We start from the raw sequence: 19,198 nt of genomic DNA, 5'->3' as shown, positions 1-19,198 counted from the left end.
GTGTTAACGAGCAGTTGGACAGGTGTACCTAATAAAGTGGCCGGTGAGTGTATGAACAGAATAAATGGTGGTGTAAATTCTTCCTTACTATATCCCAACTGGTATGTCCCAATTATCTGGCCGAATTTAGCACTTTTGGTATGCATTACTTTACACTATCTTTTTAATGGTGCATTTTCCTAGACAGTTAAAAAAAAATAATTAAATATCTTTGAATACCCTGAAGGCAGTGAACACACCTGACTTTTGGATATTCTTCAGAAATGTTGGGTCATCTCACTGGGACAGATTTATGAAAACTGTAGTTTTCAATGCCAGTGCACCGACAGAGGGTGCACTTCATTTGTGACAAGGTGCATGCCTCTTCTACTAAGACCATTCCTCCTTTCAGGAAAGTGGTGAGGGGCAGTGTAAAAGAAAAAAAGATTTTTGTGCAAAAACCTAAGTTGTGCAAAAATGTGTTTCATACCTTGCATGCTATAAAACGGATGTACAATGCATGATAAATCTTGCCCACCATTTCCAGTGGAGACATTAACAGGGTTTTCCACATTTCCCAAACCATATTACTAGTCTACATTTTTATAACACTAGCTTTTGAGCAGGTAAATAAAGTTAATGAACAGTTCTTACCTCATGTTTACCCATACACCACTTCTGAGTGAGATATGTACATGGGGGGCATTTGTCCTCACTGTGACATGAATGAAAAACTGAAAATGTAAAATAATAAATTAAAATTACTTCCATTTAGAGTAAGGCATTCCAGTAAAAACAAAGGTTCTTAGCAGTGCTTTTAAAGTTAAACTGTCAAATGTAGGATTACTGGGGAAAAATGGATTTCTGCACTCAGCGTATAGTATTTTTTGTCTTCATTGTGGGATAGAGCACCACGGGCATAGATATGGCCACTAGGAGGCTGATACTAGGAATAACAAAAGATGCCTTTGCCACCTCTGAGCTATACCCCTATCTATAGACACTATGCTGGACAGTGTGTACTGCAGTAGTAGGAGAGAGACAAAAACAAAAAAGAACTCAGAACACGGAACCAACCACCAGCAACATGGCCTGAATCCGAAGACAGACCAAAAACAGCCTGGGGCAGGAACAACAAGGAAAAAAAAAAGGGGGGGTTGGATCTGTGTCTCCCAATGACAACAACTAGAAAAGGATTTTATGGCAAGTACAAAAATCCATTTTTCTCACTTATTTTATTGGGGGACACAGCACCCTGTAATGTCCTAAAGCAGTATCAGAAGGTGGGAATTATACAGCCATGAAAGCAACCCAGCTCACAGCTGCTTGCAGAGGCCATAGAATGGATCTGCTAGAATTTTGTGAAAGCATGGACAGAGGCCCAGATGGCAGCCTTGCAGACCTGGGTGGCGGAAGCCTGATGCCAAACAGCGCTGGATGCTCAGATAGCTCTTGTGGAATGAGCCATCAGAAGGGAGGCTGCAGCGGTAAAGAGGTCGGTCTATACTCTGACCAGACTCTGATGAGATAGGTCAATGAGATAAGGAGAAAAAGATGGCACTAGTTACAGCAGGTTGATCTGGAGGGCGGTCTCAGACCTAGATCACAAGCTAGAACGGTCAAGGTACCAACGACTGCTCCCCAGTAGGAAAGGCTTGCTTCATTGGAAATCACCTGCCAGCGGAGGGGAAGAAAGACTTCTGGGGAGACAGGAGGATCAGGCTGGACATAGACTTCTCCCAGTGGCCCAGAATCGTCAAATTCAGAGGACGTGAGTGGAATTGAGCATAGAGGGTTGTCTAGAAGGATGAGACCATAGAGACCAGGACCCACTTGCAGAACCTGAAGAGAGCATGGAGAGATCCTCCAAAGGAGGGACACACTGGATCACAGGACAAGGATCTAGGATTCTGGAAGAGAATCTTGTCCTGTATGTGTGACGAGGATCATGCCCAGGAATTCCATGAGCTGAGAACGCACAAGACACTACTCTTCCTTGTTCATGAGCCAGCAAAACTGGCAAAGGTCCAAGGTGATCTGTAAGCTGCTCAGATAGTCTATCTTGGAGGGACTTTATCAGAAGGTTGACCAAGTATGGAATCACGCAAATCCCTCTGGAGCAGAGGATGGCCATTAGGGAGGCCATCACCTCAGTAAATACCTGGGGGGCAGTGGCCAGTCTGAAAGGGAGAGCAATCAGTTGAAAATCACGCAAACCCACCACACCACAGCACGATTGGAAAGCGGAGGAAGGCGTTGCTAATGTTGAGGAACAATACTAATTTGGCAGTCTCCAGGAATGCCACCAGCAACTGCTGTGTCCCCCTCCATGCCGACTGAGGGGACACGGAAAAACCTGTTAGGCCCCTTCAGATCCAGGATGGGACGAAGGGAGCTGTTCTTCTTGGGGACAGAGATCATGTTGGAATAAAGGCCCTGGAAACCCTAGACAAGGATAAGGACGCCTAGCCTTGATAAGAACAGGGTTAAGGATGCCCAGTGCTGCATCCCGCAAGGAATCTGGAAACCATGAGAAGAGCTGCAGGAGCTGTTAGGGATGCAGAGAAAGGCAACTTAAAAAGACAGGGCTTCCCAAAGAGTTTACTCATGTCCACAGGATTAAAGGAGAAAAAAAGGGACACCCCCTAGGCCATTCAGGGAGCTAGGAGGAGTCCTGGTTGCTCAGGAAGACAAAGGGGAGGCAGGCCTAACTGCGGCCTAGTCCTCTGTGGGCACCAGAAAGGCTTGGAAAGGGCCGTAAAGAAAAGAACGGTGGCCAGAATGGGGGATCCTGAGGATGAAGGGAGCCAACTCAGGAAGGGACTGGCGCAAGCAAAGAAAAAAGGGATTTTGGTGTGCTCACCTGTAGAATCCTTTTCTCGTTGTTTCACTGTGGGACACAGTAACCATGGGTATAGATCTGGTCATTAGGAGGCGGACACTAGGAAATAAAAAAAACAATTGGCTCCGCCCACACAGGCTATACCCTCCCACTGACCGTGCACTCAGTCAGTTTTGTATCACAGCAGTAGGAGAGTCCAAAAACAAAAATATGGAACCAAGCACAAACCTAAATTTGTGAAGAAATAAAACCCTGTACATCAAATAACAACAGGTGGGACCTGTGTCCTCCAGTGAAGCAACGAGAAAAGGATTCTACAGGTGAGTTCACCAAAATCCCTTTTTCTCGTAATATTTCACTGGGGGACACAGCAACCATGGGACGTCCAACAGCAGTCCCCGAGGGAGAGAAAAACAGACAGCCCTGAGAACAATTGGCATACCGCGGCTTGCAGAACCCTCCGACCAACTGGCATTGGCAGAAGACACAGAAAAGATCTGATAATTTGGTGAAAAAAAGTGAACCAAAGTCCAGGAAAATAGCTCTGTACCAGCAAACAGAAGCCTGAAGCCAAACAGCCCCGGAGGTACCGACAACCTTGATAGCGTAAGCTGCTACACGGAAGGGCGAATCATTACCCTTTAGCCATAAGGCTTCCAAATAACAGACTGAATCCATCTAGAAATGGACCCCCTGGAAGCAGCAAGCCCTTCCTAGATCTCTCTGGAAGATCAAAAATGAGCATCACAGCGCCGAAGAGGATCTGTGAGAGTCTGAAAAACCGACCACCCGGAACAACATCCAGGCAGTGGAAGGCGCTCACAAGGGTGCTTAGGCTCTGGCCAAAAAGACGGCAAGACAACGTCCTCATTAATGAGACTAGCGGATGCCACCTAGAAAGAAAAGATGGTGGCGGATGAAGACCACCCTGTCCTGTGAAGAAGCAAGAAGGGAAACTGGCGCGGCAAGCTGCCAGCTCAGAGCTCTACAAAAAGAAGTGATAGCAAGAGGAAGAGAAGTGGAGCTTTTCTTTAGAGGCTCAAAGAAAGAGCCTGAAGTTCCACAAGAATGAGGTAAAAATATTAAGGATCAACTGGAAACCGGAAGGAGGGACAGACTGCGCCATACCCTGGAAATTTTTTATTTATTTATTTCTTTAAACCTGAGCACGGAAAATCACGGCCTACTGGAAGAGAAAGGAAGCGCACATAACTGACCCTTCAGGTAGAAGCCAAGACCCTGATCCAACCCAGCTGAAGAACACCAGGATCCTGTGCAAGAAAAAGACGATAATCTACAGTTCAGCGCCAGCGGATATAAGACTGCTAAGTGCAATGGAAAATCTTTGCTGACTGAAACTCCCTGGCCTAGATTACAAAAAGAAAAAACAGGCCCAGAAAATAATACGGCCTCAACCGCCACATCGTTAAACGTAGCTAACGTGAGGAGAGGTGGAATGTCCTTTGAAGAGCAAATCCTCCTGCAGAGGAGCAGGCCAGGGCGTCTTCCAACAGAACCATAAGGCCTGTGTATTAGCCAGACAGGGCCAGTATGGAGTCACCTGGATGGCAGGCATCTGCTCGACCATGAGTCCCTTGAAAACCTGAGGAGGAAGAAAGAGGGAAGAACAGATACCGAACTGAATAACTCCCACCAGGGAATCACAAGAGCGTTGAACACAAACGCCTGAGGATTCCTGCATCTGGCCATGCATAGAAGAACCTTGAGGTTAAAACAAGAGGCCACAAAAAAACAGCCTGGCTCTTGAACACGCCCTGGATAGTCAAAAAGGCGACGGCAGTGGAACAGTTGGGCTGAAAACGAGCCGGCAACCCCAGAAAAAGGGGGGGGGGGGGGGTGGAGGTTTGGTGTCCAGGGTACAGAGTGTGAAAGAAGGCCCTCAGTTCCAACAGATAAACTGGAGGGAGGATACCTCCCTGACCACCGTTCCAGAACATTCTGGACTAGTAAATTTGTTGAGAGACTTCAGGTCCAGAATGGAACAGAGAGAACCGTCCCTTCTTTGGAACAGTAAGTAGGCTAAAACAGAACCCTGGAACATAGGGAAGCAGGCACGGGTGCAATCACCCCCTGCCGCTGAAGCCTCCCGATCCGAGGCAAGACGAGCCAATGATTCCCCATTCAAGGATCCCCGGGCAGGGAAAGACCTAAATGCATATTGGGTCTAATCAGATCAGACCAAAAAGGCTAGAGCAGGTACGCCAGGCAGGTCTGGGCTAGAAACAGGGCTTCTTAGAGCGCGAATCCAGGAGATTGCCCCCAGCAGAAGAAGATGATATGCCCTGAACTCCTCAGAGGAAGCAGGAAACTTCACCTCCAGTCGCTGCTTCAAGCTCTTCACAAAGGAACAGCTATGTTCACCAAACAAGTGTGTAGAGCAACCACAATCCTCAAGGAAACAGGGTCAATATTCCAGAAAAGAATAAATTGTGTGACGCATAGCTCCAACATCAGCAGCGGCTTTGGCAATAACAGCGAGCCACTAAAAAGGAAGCATCACATAGGCATTTAGTAGCGTATAGAAACTGCTCCACCAGAAACTGATAGTCCTGCAGAACTGACACATCAGCCAGATGCCCTCAGTTGATTCCCGTAGTTGATACAATCAACCCAGGATGCAGCAACAGTAGGGACGCTGGTAATTCTGCAAAGCTGACTCATCAGCCAGACCAGTCCTTAGCGGATTTCCCCAGGCACGGTCCTGAAACGGCAAGAAAGGACGCACAAAACTAGCCGCAAACAAAAAAAAACACTTAGCGACAATGTCCAGCCTTCTAACAGGAAAATCACAGAGAGGCAAAGTTACCTAGAGGCCAAAAAGGCAGCCCTAGAAATCTGGCAATGGCCGACTCGGTCCACCCAGAGAAAGAAACAGCACATCTGAACTCCTGGAACAACCAGGGTACGGGCTGGACTAATCACTATTTTTGCCAAATATAGTCAAAAATCCCCATGGTTATAAAAACTAAGACGTACGGCAGCTAAGTGGAAGGAGATACCCTTCTGAGCAACAGCCCTTGAGCCCTCTGTCAGTTGAATAGTATCACAACTGTACGGGCAAACTCCTGCGTAGCATTGTTACCATGTGTCTCGCTAAAACTCATGCTCGGAGTTAGAGGCGTCCCTAGAAAAAACAGAGCAAGCAGGGGAAAATAATCACCTGAGTAATGGCCTTTGATTCTTAGACAAGTATCTCAGACTACACGGACATGCTTTTGCGTAGCAGGTGCTACCGATGTGTCTGGCTGGAACTCCGGTTCGGAGTCAGAGGTGTCCCCAGAATATGCAGAGTAAGCAGGAGGAGACTAGATCCACCTGACCTAGGGAAGCCGTGTGCAGATCCTCTGGCTTGCCTGAAACAAATAGAGCCAGCAGGAGGACACATTCTGCTGAGCAACAATCCTAGGGTAACTCAGTGTCTGAAGAAAATCACAAATATCATGGGCAAACTCCTGCATATTAGTTGCTCCCAATGTGACCGGCTAGAACTCTGGCTAGGAGTCAGCAGCGTCCGTCCCCAGCAACACAGAGCAAGCAGAGGGGGGGGGGGGAGGATATCCTCCTGAGCCACAGCCCTAGGGTTCCCCATTATTTGGAAATATCCCAACTTGTACGGATAGCAGCTGGTACCAAAGTGCCTGGTCAGAACTCTGGTTCGGAGTCAGAGGCGTCCCCCATATTAAACAAAAGTAAGCAGGAAGATTTCCTAGCCCGCTTGCCACCACTGCTACTGATTGTGCAAACCGAGGCGTGTATCTGGGCAGCAACAGCTCCAAAACACTGCCATAGACCGATCAAGTCTGGCCAAGTTACTTAAGAATGGGGAGAAACGCCCAACCAGTGAGTGGGCTAATGAGAGGGAAGGCTAGGGGACTTCCAGAACAGTCTGAGTGGAGCTACAGAACAAGGCATAGATACAGCCTGTTCACAAGGACACTTAGCTTGCAGCTGGGACATGCAAAACGTGACAACAGCGGGGCACGGGACCCAGGAAGACTCCACATGAGCCAATATGGCTAGAAGTCAACGGCACCTGGGATTCCCAGCCAGTCTCTCACGCTAGTACTTGCCAGGCCTAAAACGGCTTGGCGGCTGCAATCTGACGAAGGCAGGCATATTCAGATTAGGATGACCGCTGACCCAAAACGTCCAGTGCAAAAAGAAACAACAACCCCAAAGGGGCACCTACCACACCACTGAAAGGAGACCCTCCTCACCGCTGCGGATGAGCTGCACAAGAATCTGAGACTGCAAAAGGAAGAACAGGCCTTAGAACAGGAAGACATTAGCAGGAGGCGGGAGGAAACACCCGGGCCCGCCTACTGCCCCATAGGCAGCCTCTAGGCTCAGGAAAGCCCGGGGATGAGGCAGTGCCTAATGCGGCCTTTGGCCGCTACGTGCACCGGCCGCGCAAGGGAAGACCTGATGCAGCAGAAGCTAGCGTCCTACCTGCCGGCGAGGTCACGGCCTCAGTAGAAGCCGCGGCCGCCGCAGGGAGCCGGCCGAGAGGCCAGGAAAGGCCGGGGCATGGAGGGGCCTAGTGCCGCCTACCCGTCGGCGAAGCCGCGGCCGCCTGTGTAACCCCCCTGGTTAGACCCATGAGGAAAGGGGAAAAAAAGGCAACCCAGGGAGCCTGAGCACACCTCCACTCCCCCACACCCGCTATGATCCCAGGGATCCGGGGAAATAGATAAAAACAGGGGGGTCAAGAGGGGAAGAAAAAAGTACTTACCTCTACCCTCTAATACTTACCGGTCCGGCGTCTTCAGGCGCCACAGACTCACCCCCTCGGTGATACCTCGCACCAAAGGTGGGGTCACCGGAATCCAACCGCCGATGCAGCAACAGGGGACTGGGTGACTGCCGGGCGCTCTGTATTAGAGTGCTTGCGCCTGCAGGGGGTAAGACTAGTTTAGCATATACATTGACAACCCCCTGCCCCTGAAAAAGAGAAGAAAGAATAAAAACAATGCAAGACAGAAAGACCTGACTCAGTGGGAGGGTATAGCCTGTGTGGGCGGAGCCAACAGTTTTTTCTTTCCTAGTGTCCGCCTCCTAATGACCAGGTCTATACCCATGGTTGCTGTGTCCCCCAGTGAAATATTACGAGAAAAACCGGTGCCGGCAGAGGTAGGGGTCCATTCTCTACTTCCCCAAGATGACATAAATACCTGCCCCAGAGTCCATATATAACACCTAAAGACCAATCACCCGGTGTGGGGGGGGGGGGGGGGGGAGGGGAGGGGTGGAAGGAGGGAGAATGCAGGACTCCATAGGTTTGCAATGGAGGTGTGGGCAGGGAAAATCTATTGACACTCACCCGTTCACAGATGGTCTCCACCTTTGTGAACTTCGCACATGATAGTGGGGTCACTAGCATTGCACTCGCCGTTGCGGCAGTGGGGACTGAGTGACTGGCGAGGCACTCTTTAAACAGTGCGCCGCAACCACAGGGAAGTGCAACTAGCGTGGGTGTACACACTGAGAGAAAGAAAAATAAAAACGATGAAGACGCGAGTCAAATCGTGTCTGCCGCCTACGGACAATGGGGTGAAACTGGCTAGCATATAGTCTCTGGATAGGGTATAGCCCAAAGTCGGAGCAGACATCATTTGTTATTCCTAGTACTTCCAAATAAATGTTATTTGGCAGTAAATACAGTTTTTTCTTGTAGGGATTATGCATGACAGCAATTACAGAAAGTAATATTCACATAAAATGACTAAAAGGAACCTGGTGCTTCCACCTTAAACAGTCACCATCATGTGCAGAATCAAGTGCTTACCTTTCCATTGCTGGCCCTGTGTAAACTTTCTGAAGGAGCAAAAAAGTTTTAAAGTATAAAAAGTGACCTGCAAATTTACCTAAGTAGTCACAGTAGACGGGAGTTGTTTTAGCCTAGTTAAGCTGCCTCAGTAATCACGTTTTCTCTTCATGATGTCCCTCACAGTGCCCTCACTCCCTGACATCACCAGCAACATTCCCTTCCCACTGGTCTAATCTCATGCTTCTCCTGAGACTGCCTGGAGACATGGGGGTCCATTCACTACTTCCCCAAGGCTGACGCGCATAGGTCTACCTTGGGATCTCGGCAGTATAAGAGCAGTTTCTACAAGGGTGTCAAGCCCTGCTCATTGGTTGGACCACGCTGTTGGGAACAGAGCAATGAGCAGTCAGATTTTGCCAGCCTGTAGGAACTGGGCTGAAGCTGCTCTCCGCCCTGTGATTTATTAGGCTAATTTTTAAATTACTTTTTATGCTTTAAAACATTAATAAACGTCACTTTGCTGCAGCAGAAAGATTACAAAAGGGGCACCAATGGAAATGGAATTTTTTGAGCCTTCATATGATGGACCTAGGTTATGGTGGAAAAACCACCTGACAGGTTTCTCTTTAAATCACCCATTCACATGAATATGTGAACAACTTGGAATACAAACAGTTGTTGTGTTTTATGGGTTTTTCCCCACAGTTTAATTAGGCTATATATATATATACCGTACACACACACATATATACACAAAAAACAATTAGAACATATAGTAAAATGAAAAAAAAAAAAAAAAAAAAACACGACACACATTGAAGTAAATTTATAATATATAGATCTAAACACCCCCACCTTCTTTAAGGCGGCTTCATTTGTAATCACAGAACATTTTGAAAACTGAAACCAGAAATTAGCAATTTTCCTTATAGCGTTGTCAAGGAATCTTAAACTCACAGTTGTTAATTACAGATCTGGACAATTTCCAACCTTCCTAACAATTGTATACATCAAGTCTTCACATCTAGAAGATAATTACAACCAGCACAGATCCGATTATACATTCCTTATTTCTTTATGGCAACCAGAATTATTAATCCAGGAAATAAAAAAATATAAATAAAATAATGCAGGGGAGCAATATTAATGGAGTAGTAGCTAAGATGTTTTAGTGCTGTTCTAGGCATGCTGCCATCTACCACATAGGCAACATAGCACTTTGTGTTTGAACACATGTATTGATTTGACATGTAGCTAGAAGGGGGAAAAAAATGAAATAGACCGTTCAGGTACTGCTATTTTTTTTTCTTTTTAGCAGAATATACTACTAATCTCACGTACTCTCCATCCCAACATCGATTCCCTGTATGTCAGTAATTCCTGGTCCTGCTTTACACACAGTGCTTGTCACAGCCAGTGATTTTATCAATTCCCTGTGTGTCTCGAGGAACCAGGTACCACCAGGAGGACTTGTGCAGTCTCAATGGATTGGTGAGGAGAATAGGATTTATTTCTTTACACAATTTTGAGCTAGTTAATAAAACGGTACTGGCTTGGCAACCCCTAAATTTCAGATGTTCATGCGGAGATACATTGCTATCTTAATCAGAAGTCAAAATGTAAATCGTTACAGTAGACATCATACCTGGATGGTCACACTCATGCTGTCTTGTGCAAGAGTTTTTACACTCTGGAGGCCTGGTGCCACATGGTACTGGAGGATAGATAATTGACTCTCCACAATAGCAAGTAAGCTCATCAAAACCTTATGTGAAAGAAAGAGCATTATGGTTATAATACCAGCTAATATTTTATACATTCAGTGCTCTTACAAATATATATATTTTTTTTAAATAAAAAAAACACGTTGTGACTTGTGACCATCATTACGCCTGACTAAGATGATGTTTCATAATCATGAAACCCTAATCAATGTCACATAAAAGACTGGTTGCCCCAACTTTTCCGTAGACAGCAATCTTAACAAAATCAGGAGTGGGAGAAAAGATTTATCTGCATAACCTAGTAGCTAGTGACTTATGAAGAATGACAGAGTCATAAGAGCACAATGCAGTTCAAAACTGCAACAACATTGTACAGATTTTGTTCCACCTTCCAACTTTAAGTCAATGACACACTGTTTGTACTGTACATAAACCACATATTTACTAATAAAGCATTAAATTTCCTCCTCTAAATGATGACTTAATTACATTCAACCAGCCATAAATTAAAAAAAAAAAAAAAAAAATCACTTTCCCCTGTGCAAAACACATCAACACAAACAAAACTCAACATTTCAATTGTAACACCAAGGAGGAAAAGTATTGGGTTCGATAGACCCAATACTGACGCACCAATGATAGAAAATGGAAATTATTCAAAATGTCTCAATTTAAATCAGTGTCGTGTTTGCCACTATACATATCGGAACTACATACGCTTACAAGTCTTGGCATACTGTTAATGAGGATATTAATGGTTGTCTTAGCAATGTTTCGCCAAGCTGAATGCACCTGAGCACACAAATCAAAAATGGCTGTAGAAAACTCCCTTTGCACTTGCCAACCAATGACATCCCATACGTGCTTCACAGGAGATTCAGAGACACTGCAGGTCATGGTAATGCTTAGGTCAACCTGGTTGCTTAAATGAGCAAGAATAACATGCTGCCTGGAATTGTCCTATTAAAAAATAGGTCTTTAATAGCTCTTTGGAAAAATCGTCATTTCACAACCAAAATTAATTTAACACTGAGCAGTTAGCGTACCTTAAATTAATACGAGAGGGTTCTGGATGCCATACATTATGCCAGCCCTCATCATAATCCCTTAAATAGGACAAGCAATACTGTACATTGGCCTCGTGAAGGACTCTTCATGGAGCTGTCCATGTGGACCAATATCCAAATATCATTGCGTCCAAAGCAAGAGTGGGACTCAACACTGAAAAAGTTAGGCCTCCATTACCATTTAGCTGTGCACCATGTTAAGCCTTTAAAAGTGGTGGCATGATGGCAATGAAATCCATATAGCGGAACCTCTGGCTTGTAGCCCAACATTGTACAAACACTTTGTGAAGATTTGTGTTGTGCTGCCCTATGCTTGGAATGTGATGTTCAATTTAATTTTTAAAACAGAATAAGCAGTCTGTGCAAAGATTTGCCTATGCACACCTTTTGCTGCCATTCAAACTCGTTGTTGTTCATCTAACCAGACTCTGAAAGTTGCACAATGCTGACAATCTTGGCCTAGGCAAGTAGTGATTTTCCAGAGTAATAAATCAAGGAGTCTCAGTTTGAGGCTTCTGTCCCTCTCAGTTTGTAACAAGTGGCAATAACTGGCAGGTTAACCCTTCAGTACTATCATGGGGTCTATCATAATGATATGTGTATGATAGTGGTGTATGATAGACACCATGATAGTACTTAAGGGTTTAAAAAAAAGAGGAAGCATCGCACAATCATCCGACACCCCTTGAGGGGTCTTAAAAAACAAACAAAAAAAAAACAAAACAAAAAAACCTTTATTTCAAACTGGCCATTGCCATACCACATTCTACAGATTGGAGATAGGTGCTTCAAGATTTGACCATTTGTACCTGCTACCCTCATCAATTTGCATAACCTTATGGCTTGCCCTTCTTGGTGTTGCAATTTCAATGTTGAGGAGTGCAATAAAAGTGTATCTCTTCTTCTAGAATCAAAACAAACCTGTGCTCATTCAACAGAGCGATGATGTTTATTAGCGTTATAAAAGAACCTCTTGCAGACTGCTGGAAAGCTGTTAGCAGATATGTGCCCAGTTTCAGGGATATCGGTGCCATTAGTAGAACACTGTGATTCCGGCCCTTCTGACAATGCCAACTATCAGTGGTGAAGCTAACAGCAGCAATCTCTCTGCAACCAGAGCCTATAGTGAAAAACTTTTCAAGCGATACGTCACCCTGCTGATGTTTGAGGACACGAAAAGCCCTCTCTAAGTACCAGGAAAGGATACAATAATTGTGGTACTAGACACATTGGTGCAGATTTATTAATACCATTTTCATTTTAGAACAATGTACAACAATGCAGGAAGCAGCACCATGTAAATTTGATATAAGAGAGATGCAAAAGCCCTTCATCTCAATGATCCCCAACATGCCAAAGAAATAGAGGCTGCATCTGTTGAATTCCAAAAATGTTTATTCACCCATAGCAAACAACAGCAATGATTCGGCTCCTCATTGCAGCTATTATCAAGCATCTTTGTAATATCTATGGAATATTTAAGACAACGCATTTACCGGTACTACATTTTGCCAAGAAAAAATATTACACTAGCTGTAAAATCCATTTTGCAACGTTTTCACTGGGGAACACAGTGGGTATTAGCCCGGCCGCTAGGAGACTTGACACTAGTAAAGCAAAAAGTCTGTTGGCTGCGCCTCTGGGCAATTTTCCTCTCACAGACACTGCTAACCAGGTTGTACTACAGCAGTAGGAGAGATGCACTAAAACCAAGAGAAAAAAAAGAACACGGAACCAACATTTCCTGAACCTGAAAAGAATTTAAAAAAAAAAAAAAATAAAAAAAAAAATACAAATCGGACAGGAACAAATGTAATAACCAGGTGGGATCTGTGTTTCCAGTGAAAACATAGAGAAATGGATTTTACGGCATGTACAAAAATCCCTTTTTCTCGCTTAGTTTTTCACAGTGGGAGGTCCCAAAGCAGTCCCAGAGAGTGGAAAATACAAAGTCATACAAATCACCTAGCGCATAGCTACTAGCAAAACCTTTTTTTTTTTTTTTTTTTTTTTTTTTAATGTAGATTGTGAGCTCCACATAGAGCTCACAATGTACATTTTTCCCTATCAGTATGTCTTTGGAATATGGGATGGAAATCCATGCAAACATGGGGAGAACATACAAACTCCTTGCAGATGGTTTTATGCCCTTGGTGGGATTTGAACACCAGGACTACGCTAACCACTGAGCCGTGTGGCCCCACTAGCAAAACTTTGCAACCCAAAGTGGTATCAGCAGAAGCCACAGAATGGATCTTGTAAAATTTAGAAAAAGTGTGGATGGAGGCCCAGGTAGTAGCCTTGCAGACCTGGGCAGTAGTAGCCTGATGCCAAAAATCCCAGGAAGCTTCAACAAGTCTCATGGAATGAGCTGTCACGCATAAGGGCAGAGCTTTACCCTTAAGTTGATAGGCTTCCTTAATAACAGAACGAATCCATTGCAAATTGTAAGTGTTGGAAGCAGGCAAACCCTTCCGAGGACCCTCAGGAAGGACAAACAAAGCATCTGAGCTTGGGGGCAACACGATGGCTTGCAGCGCTGGAGTCCTGAGTTTGAATCCTGCCAAGGACAAACATCTGCAAGGAGTTTGTATGTTCTCCTCGTGATTGTGTGGATTTCCTCCCATACGCCAAAGACATCACAATCTACATAAAGAATATACACTCACCGGCCACTTTATTAGGTACACCATGCTAGTAACGGGTTGGACCCCCTTTTGCCTTCAGAACTGCCTCAATTCTTCGTGGCATAGATTCAACAAGGTGCTGGAAGCATTCCTCAGAGATTTTGGTCCATATTGACATGATGGCATCACACAGTTGCCGCAGATTTGTCGGCTGCACATCCATGATGCGAATCTCCCGTTCCACCACATCCCAAAGATGCTCTATTGGATTGAGATCTGGTGACTGTGGAGGCCATTGGAGTACAGTGAACTCATTGTCATGTTCAAGAAACCAGTCTGAGATGATTCCAGCTTTATGACATGGCGCATTATCCTGCTGAAAGTAGCCATCAGATGTTGGGTACATTGTGGTCATAAAGGGATGGACATGGTCAGCAACAATACTCAGGTAGGCTTTGGCGTTGCAACGATGCTCAATTGGTACCAAGGGGCCCAAAGAGTGCCAAGAAAATATTCCCCACACCATGACACCACCACCACCAGCCTGAACCATTGATACAAGGCAGGATGGATCCATGCTTTCATGTTGACGCCAAATTCTGACCCTACCATCCGAATGTCGCAGCAGAAATCGAGACTCATCAGACCAGGCAACGTTTTTCCAATCTTCAATTGTCCAATTTCGATGAGCTTGTGGAAATTGTAGCCTCAGTTTCCTGTTCTTAGCTGAAAGGAGTGGCACCCGGTGTGGTCTTCTGCTGCTGTAGCCCATCTGCCTCAAAGTTCGATGTACTGTGCGTTCAGAGATGCTCTTCTGGCTACCTTGGTTGTAACGGGTTGCTATTTGAGTCACTGTTGCCTTTCTATCAGCTCGAACCAGTCTGGCCATTCTCCTCTGACCTCTGGCATCAACAACGCATTTCCGCCCACAGAACTGCCGCTCACTGGATGTTTTTTCTTTTTCGGACCATTCTCTGTAAACCCTAGAGATGGTTGTGCGTGAAAATCCCAGTAGATCAGCAGTTTCTGAAATACTCAGACCAGCCCTTCTGGCACCAACAACCATGCCACGTTCAAAGGCACTCAAATCACCTTTCTTCCCCATACTGATGCTCGGTTTGAACTGCAGGAGATTGTCTTGACCATGTCTACATGCCTAAATGCACTGAGTTGCCGCCATGTGATTGGCTGATTAGAAATTAAGTGTTAACGAGCAGTTGGACAGGTGTACCTAATAAAGTGGCCGGTGAGTGTATATTGACTGGACAACATCCAGGCAATGAAGGACGCGTTCACGTGTATGCTTGGGGTCTGGACAGAAGGAAGGTAAAATAATATCCTCGTTGATGAGGAAGGAGTAGACCACTTTAGGAAGAAAGATATTCCTGGGCAGTGGAGCCACCAAAGGAGCTCTTGACGAACCTGAGAAGGTAGTAGGATCAAGCGTTTGAGGGCAGCTGGAAATCGATTTCAGGAGGCCAGAATTACCAACTGCAGAGGGCGAGAATGGACCTGAGTGAAAGGGACAGCCTCAAAGGTCAAGACCATCATGCCCAGGACTCAGGCCTTGCTAACCCAAGAGGCAGCGAAGGAAGGCCGAAGGGAGGAACCAGCCGATACAAAAACAACCTTGGCAAGCGAATCCACTTTTTTGTCCGTGGGATCACTAGGAGAAGCGGAGTCCGCTAAATGCAAAATAGTAGCCTTGGAGAGCCTAGCTATCACGGGATCCACCATGGGAGGCTCTGACCACTTAGAAACACACTTGTAGTGTGAAGGGAAAAAGAACGTCCGACTTCCTGGTAGAAGACAGCAGATGGTCCGTGTGAAGCCACTGTTCAAGATGTGGTCAAATGCTCCATGGTTGTAGAAGACTAAAGGAGGGCGGCGACTATGACCGAAAGAGATGTCTTCTTGAAAAACAGATTCAGGATCCTCAGATACCTGAAGAGTTTCTCTGACCGCACGTATGAGCGCCTGCATAGCAGCAGATATAGACATGCCTGGCTGATACTCAGTGTCTAAGTCAGAGGCGTCCCCAGTAGAAGCAAACCAAGCAGGGGGAGACAGGGATCCACCTGCTGGAGTGGAGTTGCAAGCTGAGGCCCTATCTGGGGATTGTCCAGGTGAAAATGAGGACCGTGATCTGTAGAAGGACTTCTTGGTCCTCTTGCGGGAACGGCTCCAGGAGCTGGAACAGGAGCTTTGAGGATACACAAGAGGACCCCGAGAAGTCACCAATAGAGCAGCAATCTGGGATGGCAGCCGTTACAAAGTTTCCACTACAGACTGATTAAGTCTGGTAAGGTTGCCAATGACCTGGGAGAGAGAGAGACCGCCCAATACGGAGATGGCTGAACAGGAGAGGGACTAGGAATTTCCTGAACTGGCTAAGGCGGAAGGGAGAGAGAGCATATGGGCTCAGGCTGACCGCATGGCAATTTCTCATTACAGAGGGCACATGTACAAAGCGTGACCGAACCAGAGGCCGCCAAGGCACATGTTGGCTATTCACGGAAGGACATGGCGGAGGGGAACCCAGGTGGTCTTTCACCGACTGCTGAAGTAAAAGACTGCACAGAAGAATGTCTGGAGCTGAGGAGGTCCACAGTAGCTTATGCCAGCTAAGAGAAGAGGAATCTCTGACTGAAAAACTGTCCCAGCACAAATGTGAGGAGAATGAGGCCCCTCCCCTCAATATTGGCACACAGAAAAAACTTAAAGCCGGCTAGAAGGTTGCCAGAGAAACCTACTGGCCAATCACAAAGTCCCAGGGGTGGCTGGAGGCCTGAACAGCCTGAAAAATGGGTGGACCTAATTGTAGCCTAGGCGCCTACGAGACCGCGGGACTTGCCGGCAGCAGCGATGCTCCGCAGGCCCGCCAGAGCAAAACGGAGCTCCGGGAGGCCAGCTGCATAAGGAATTGTGTACTAGGGGTTGACTGCTCTTGGTAGCGGAGGGTCCACCACCTCCATAATAAAGGTGGTGGTATAGCAGCACTAGTGCTGTGCACACCACAGGAGGATGGGGGGGTCATCTCTAAGAATATAAGTGCACTGTCTGCCAACTCTTTTCCCCGCTGGAGATGTCCCCCTCAAATAATGGACATGGGAGGGAAAAACCCTTAATAAAAAGTCCTTTCCCCTCTTTTTTTTTTTTTTTTTTTTTTTAAAACCCCCCGAATGCACCGTGTTCAGGGAGGGAAGATAAACATACTAACCCATACACTAGCTGTAAATAATTACCAGTCTGGTAATTTCAGGTGTTACAGGGTCACCTCCTTGATGGACTTCCACATGGAAGTGGGGTCATCGGCTATTCGTCCGCAGATGCAGCAAGTGGGAACAGGTGACCGGTGAGGTGCTTAAATGAGCGCTGCGCCCGCAGGGGGGTACGACTAGTGTGACATACACGCTGAAGAACCCCCTGCACCTTTAACACAGAATAAAATAAAAACGATGAAAGACAAAGACTTGAGCTACGTAGTGTCTGTCTCATATGGACACTAGGTACAAACTGATTAGCACAGTGTCTGTGACAGGGGTATTGCCCGGAGGAGGATCCAACAGACTTTGCCTTACTAGTGTTAAGTCCCCTAAGTGAAAATTAAAGGGGCTCTATCAGCAAAATTATGCTAATAGAGCCCCACATATGCATGAATAGCCTTTAAAAAGGCTATTCAGGCACCGTAAATGTTACATTTAATCCCGGTCCCGTTTTTAAATAAAACTATTAAAACATATATGCAAAACTTACCTGAACGTGCACCATGGGCGTGAATAAAGGATGCGACGTTAGCTTCGGGCACGCCTGCCTCTTCTGTCTTCTTGGAGCGACGCCCTCTGGTTCTGTGTCTTCCGGCTTCTTCTCTTTAAATCCCGCGCCTGCGTAGTAGCGCATTCCTCCGAAGCGCTACTGCGCAGGCTCACTCGCGAACTGCTATTAAGTAAAATGGCGAGTGAGCCTGCACAGTAGCGCTTTGGGAAGGGGGAAGCGCTACTATGCAGGCGTGGGATTTAAAGCAAAGAAGCCGGAAGATGCGGAACCAGAGGGCGTCGCTCCAAGAAGACAGAAGAGGCAGGCGTGCCCGAAGCTGACGTCGAATCCTTTATCCCTGCCCATGGTGCACATTCAGGTAAGTTTTGCATATGTTTTAATACTTTTATTTAAAAACGGGACCGGGATTAAATGTAATATTTACGGTGCATGAATAGCCTTTTTAAAGGCTATTCACGCATATGTGGGGCTCTATTATCATAATTTTGCTGATAGAGCCCCTTTAAATGATTAATTATTAAATTTGCAGAGGACTTTTCTTTCCGCCAGTTTCAGTTTTTTAGTCAATGAGGTCCAGATCATAATCCTAACGTGTACCTAGCATAATATATTTATTCTAATCTGTCACAAATACTACTTCATTAAAATACTCCTTCAAACTGTAAGGGCTCGTTCACATCTGCGCTCGGGGTCTCTGTTATGCAAGTTTCCATTTCCTGCCTGAAACTGGGCAGGAAAAGGAAACCTGCAGTCATTTTTCAAACCCATTCAAATGAATGGGTTTGAAAAGTGTCCGGCCGTGAGTGTTTTATGCTCTCCGCAGCAAAACGTTTTTTTTTGTTTTGTTTTTTTTTTTAACCAAACACAAAGTTGGACATGCAGGACTTTGTGTCCGGTTTTAAACACAAAAAAAAAAACAAAAAAAAACACGTTTCGCCGCGGAGAGCATAAAACGTTCACCGGTGCTCACGGTCTGTCAGGTTTTCGTCTTCTGTCTGCAGAAGACGGACACCTGAGAACGGAGATCAGGCGCTGGTGTGAACCCAGTATAACCTGTTTATTCAAAGCAGAGTTTGGCAGTGATCATGTGTGTCAACTGGGCTAACATTTTTAAGTCAACAGCTAGAACTTACTTGTTTGCCAACAGTTCTGACAATTCCCACGATGGCATGGTTGATCACATCTGTGAAGGCCACAGTTGAGCTTATGACCACAAATTAAGGAGCACTTATGTTCTTTGTCCTAGAAAGTAATATAGAGCAGTTTATTACAGTAGCCAAGGTACATTGTCACATACAACATTATACGAAGGGTGTTCAATAAGTTATCTACCTCAGTAAGTTCTGTCAGTGTTAGGCCTGGGTCACATCAGGATTCTGGTTTCCGTTCATGAA

The 19,198-nt window shown here is 45.9% G+C and overlaps 1 protein-coding gene across 1 annotated transcript in view; it reads right to left on the bottom strand.

Annotated features, from left to right (window-relative positions):
* NFX1 (nuclear transcription factor, X-box binding 1) overlaps window positions 1-19,198 on the bottom strand; it is a 123,161-nt gene that overhangs the window by 33,214 nt on the left and 70,749 nt on the right. Inside the window, exons 13-15 of the mRNA XM_075270992.1 lie at window positions 18,938-19,046; window positions 10,255-10,374; window positions 634-713 (exon numbers count right to left, since the gene is read on the bottom strand). Coding sequence (XP_075127093.1) covers window positions 634-713; window positions 10,255-10,374; window positions 18,938-19,046 — 309 coding nt within the window. The remainder of the gene's footprint in view (window positions 1-633; window positions 714-10,254; window positions 10,375-18,937; window positions 19,047-19,198) is intronic.

This window comes from Leptodactylus fuscus, chromosome 4 (genome assembly GCF_031893055.1).
Source record: "Leptodactylus fuscus isolate aLepFus1 chromosome 4, aLepFus1.hap2, whole genome shotgun sequence".
Taxonomy (NCBI): Eukaryota; Metazoa; Chordata; class Amphibia; order Anura; family Leptodactylidae; genus Leptodactylus; species Leptodactylus fuscus.
The sequence above is the reverse complement of the archived record's forward strand: the minus strand, read 5'-3'. Positions and strand labels throughout refer to the sequence as shown.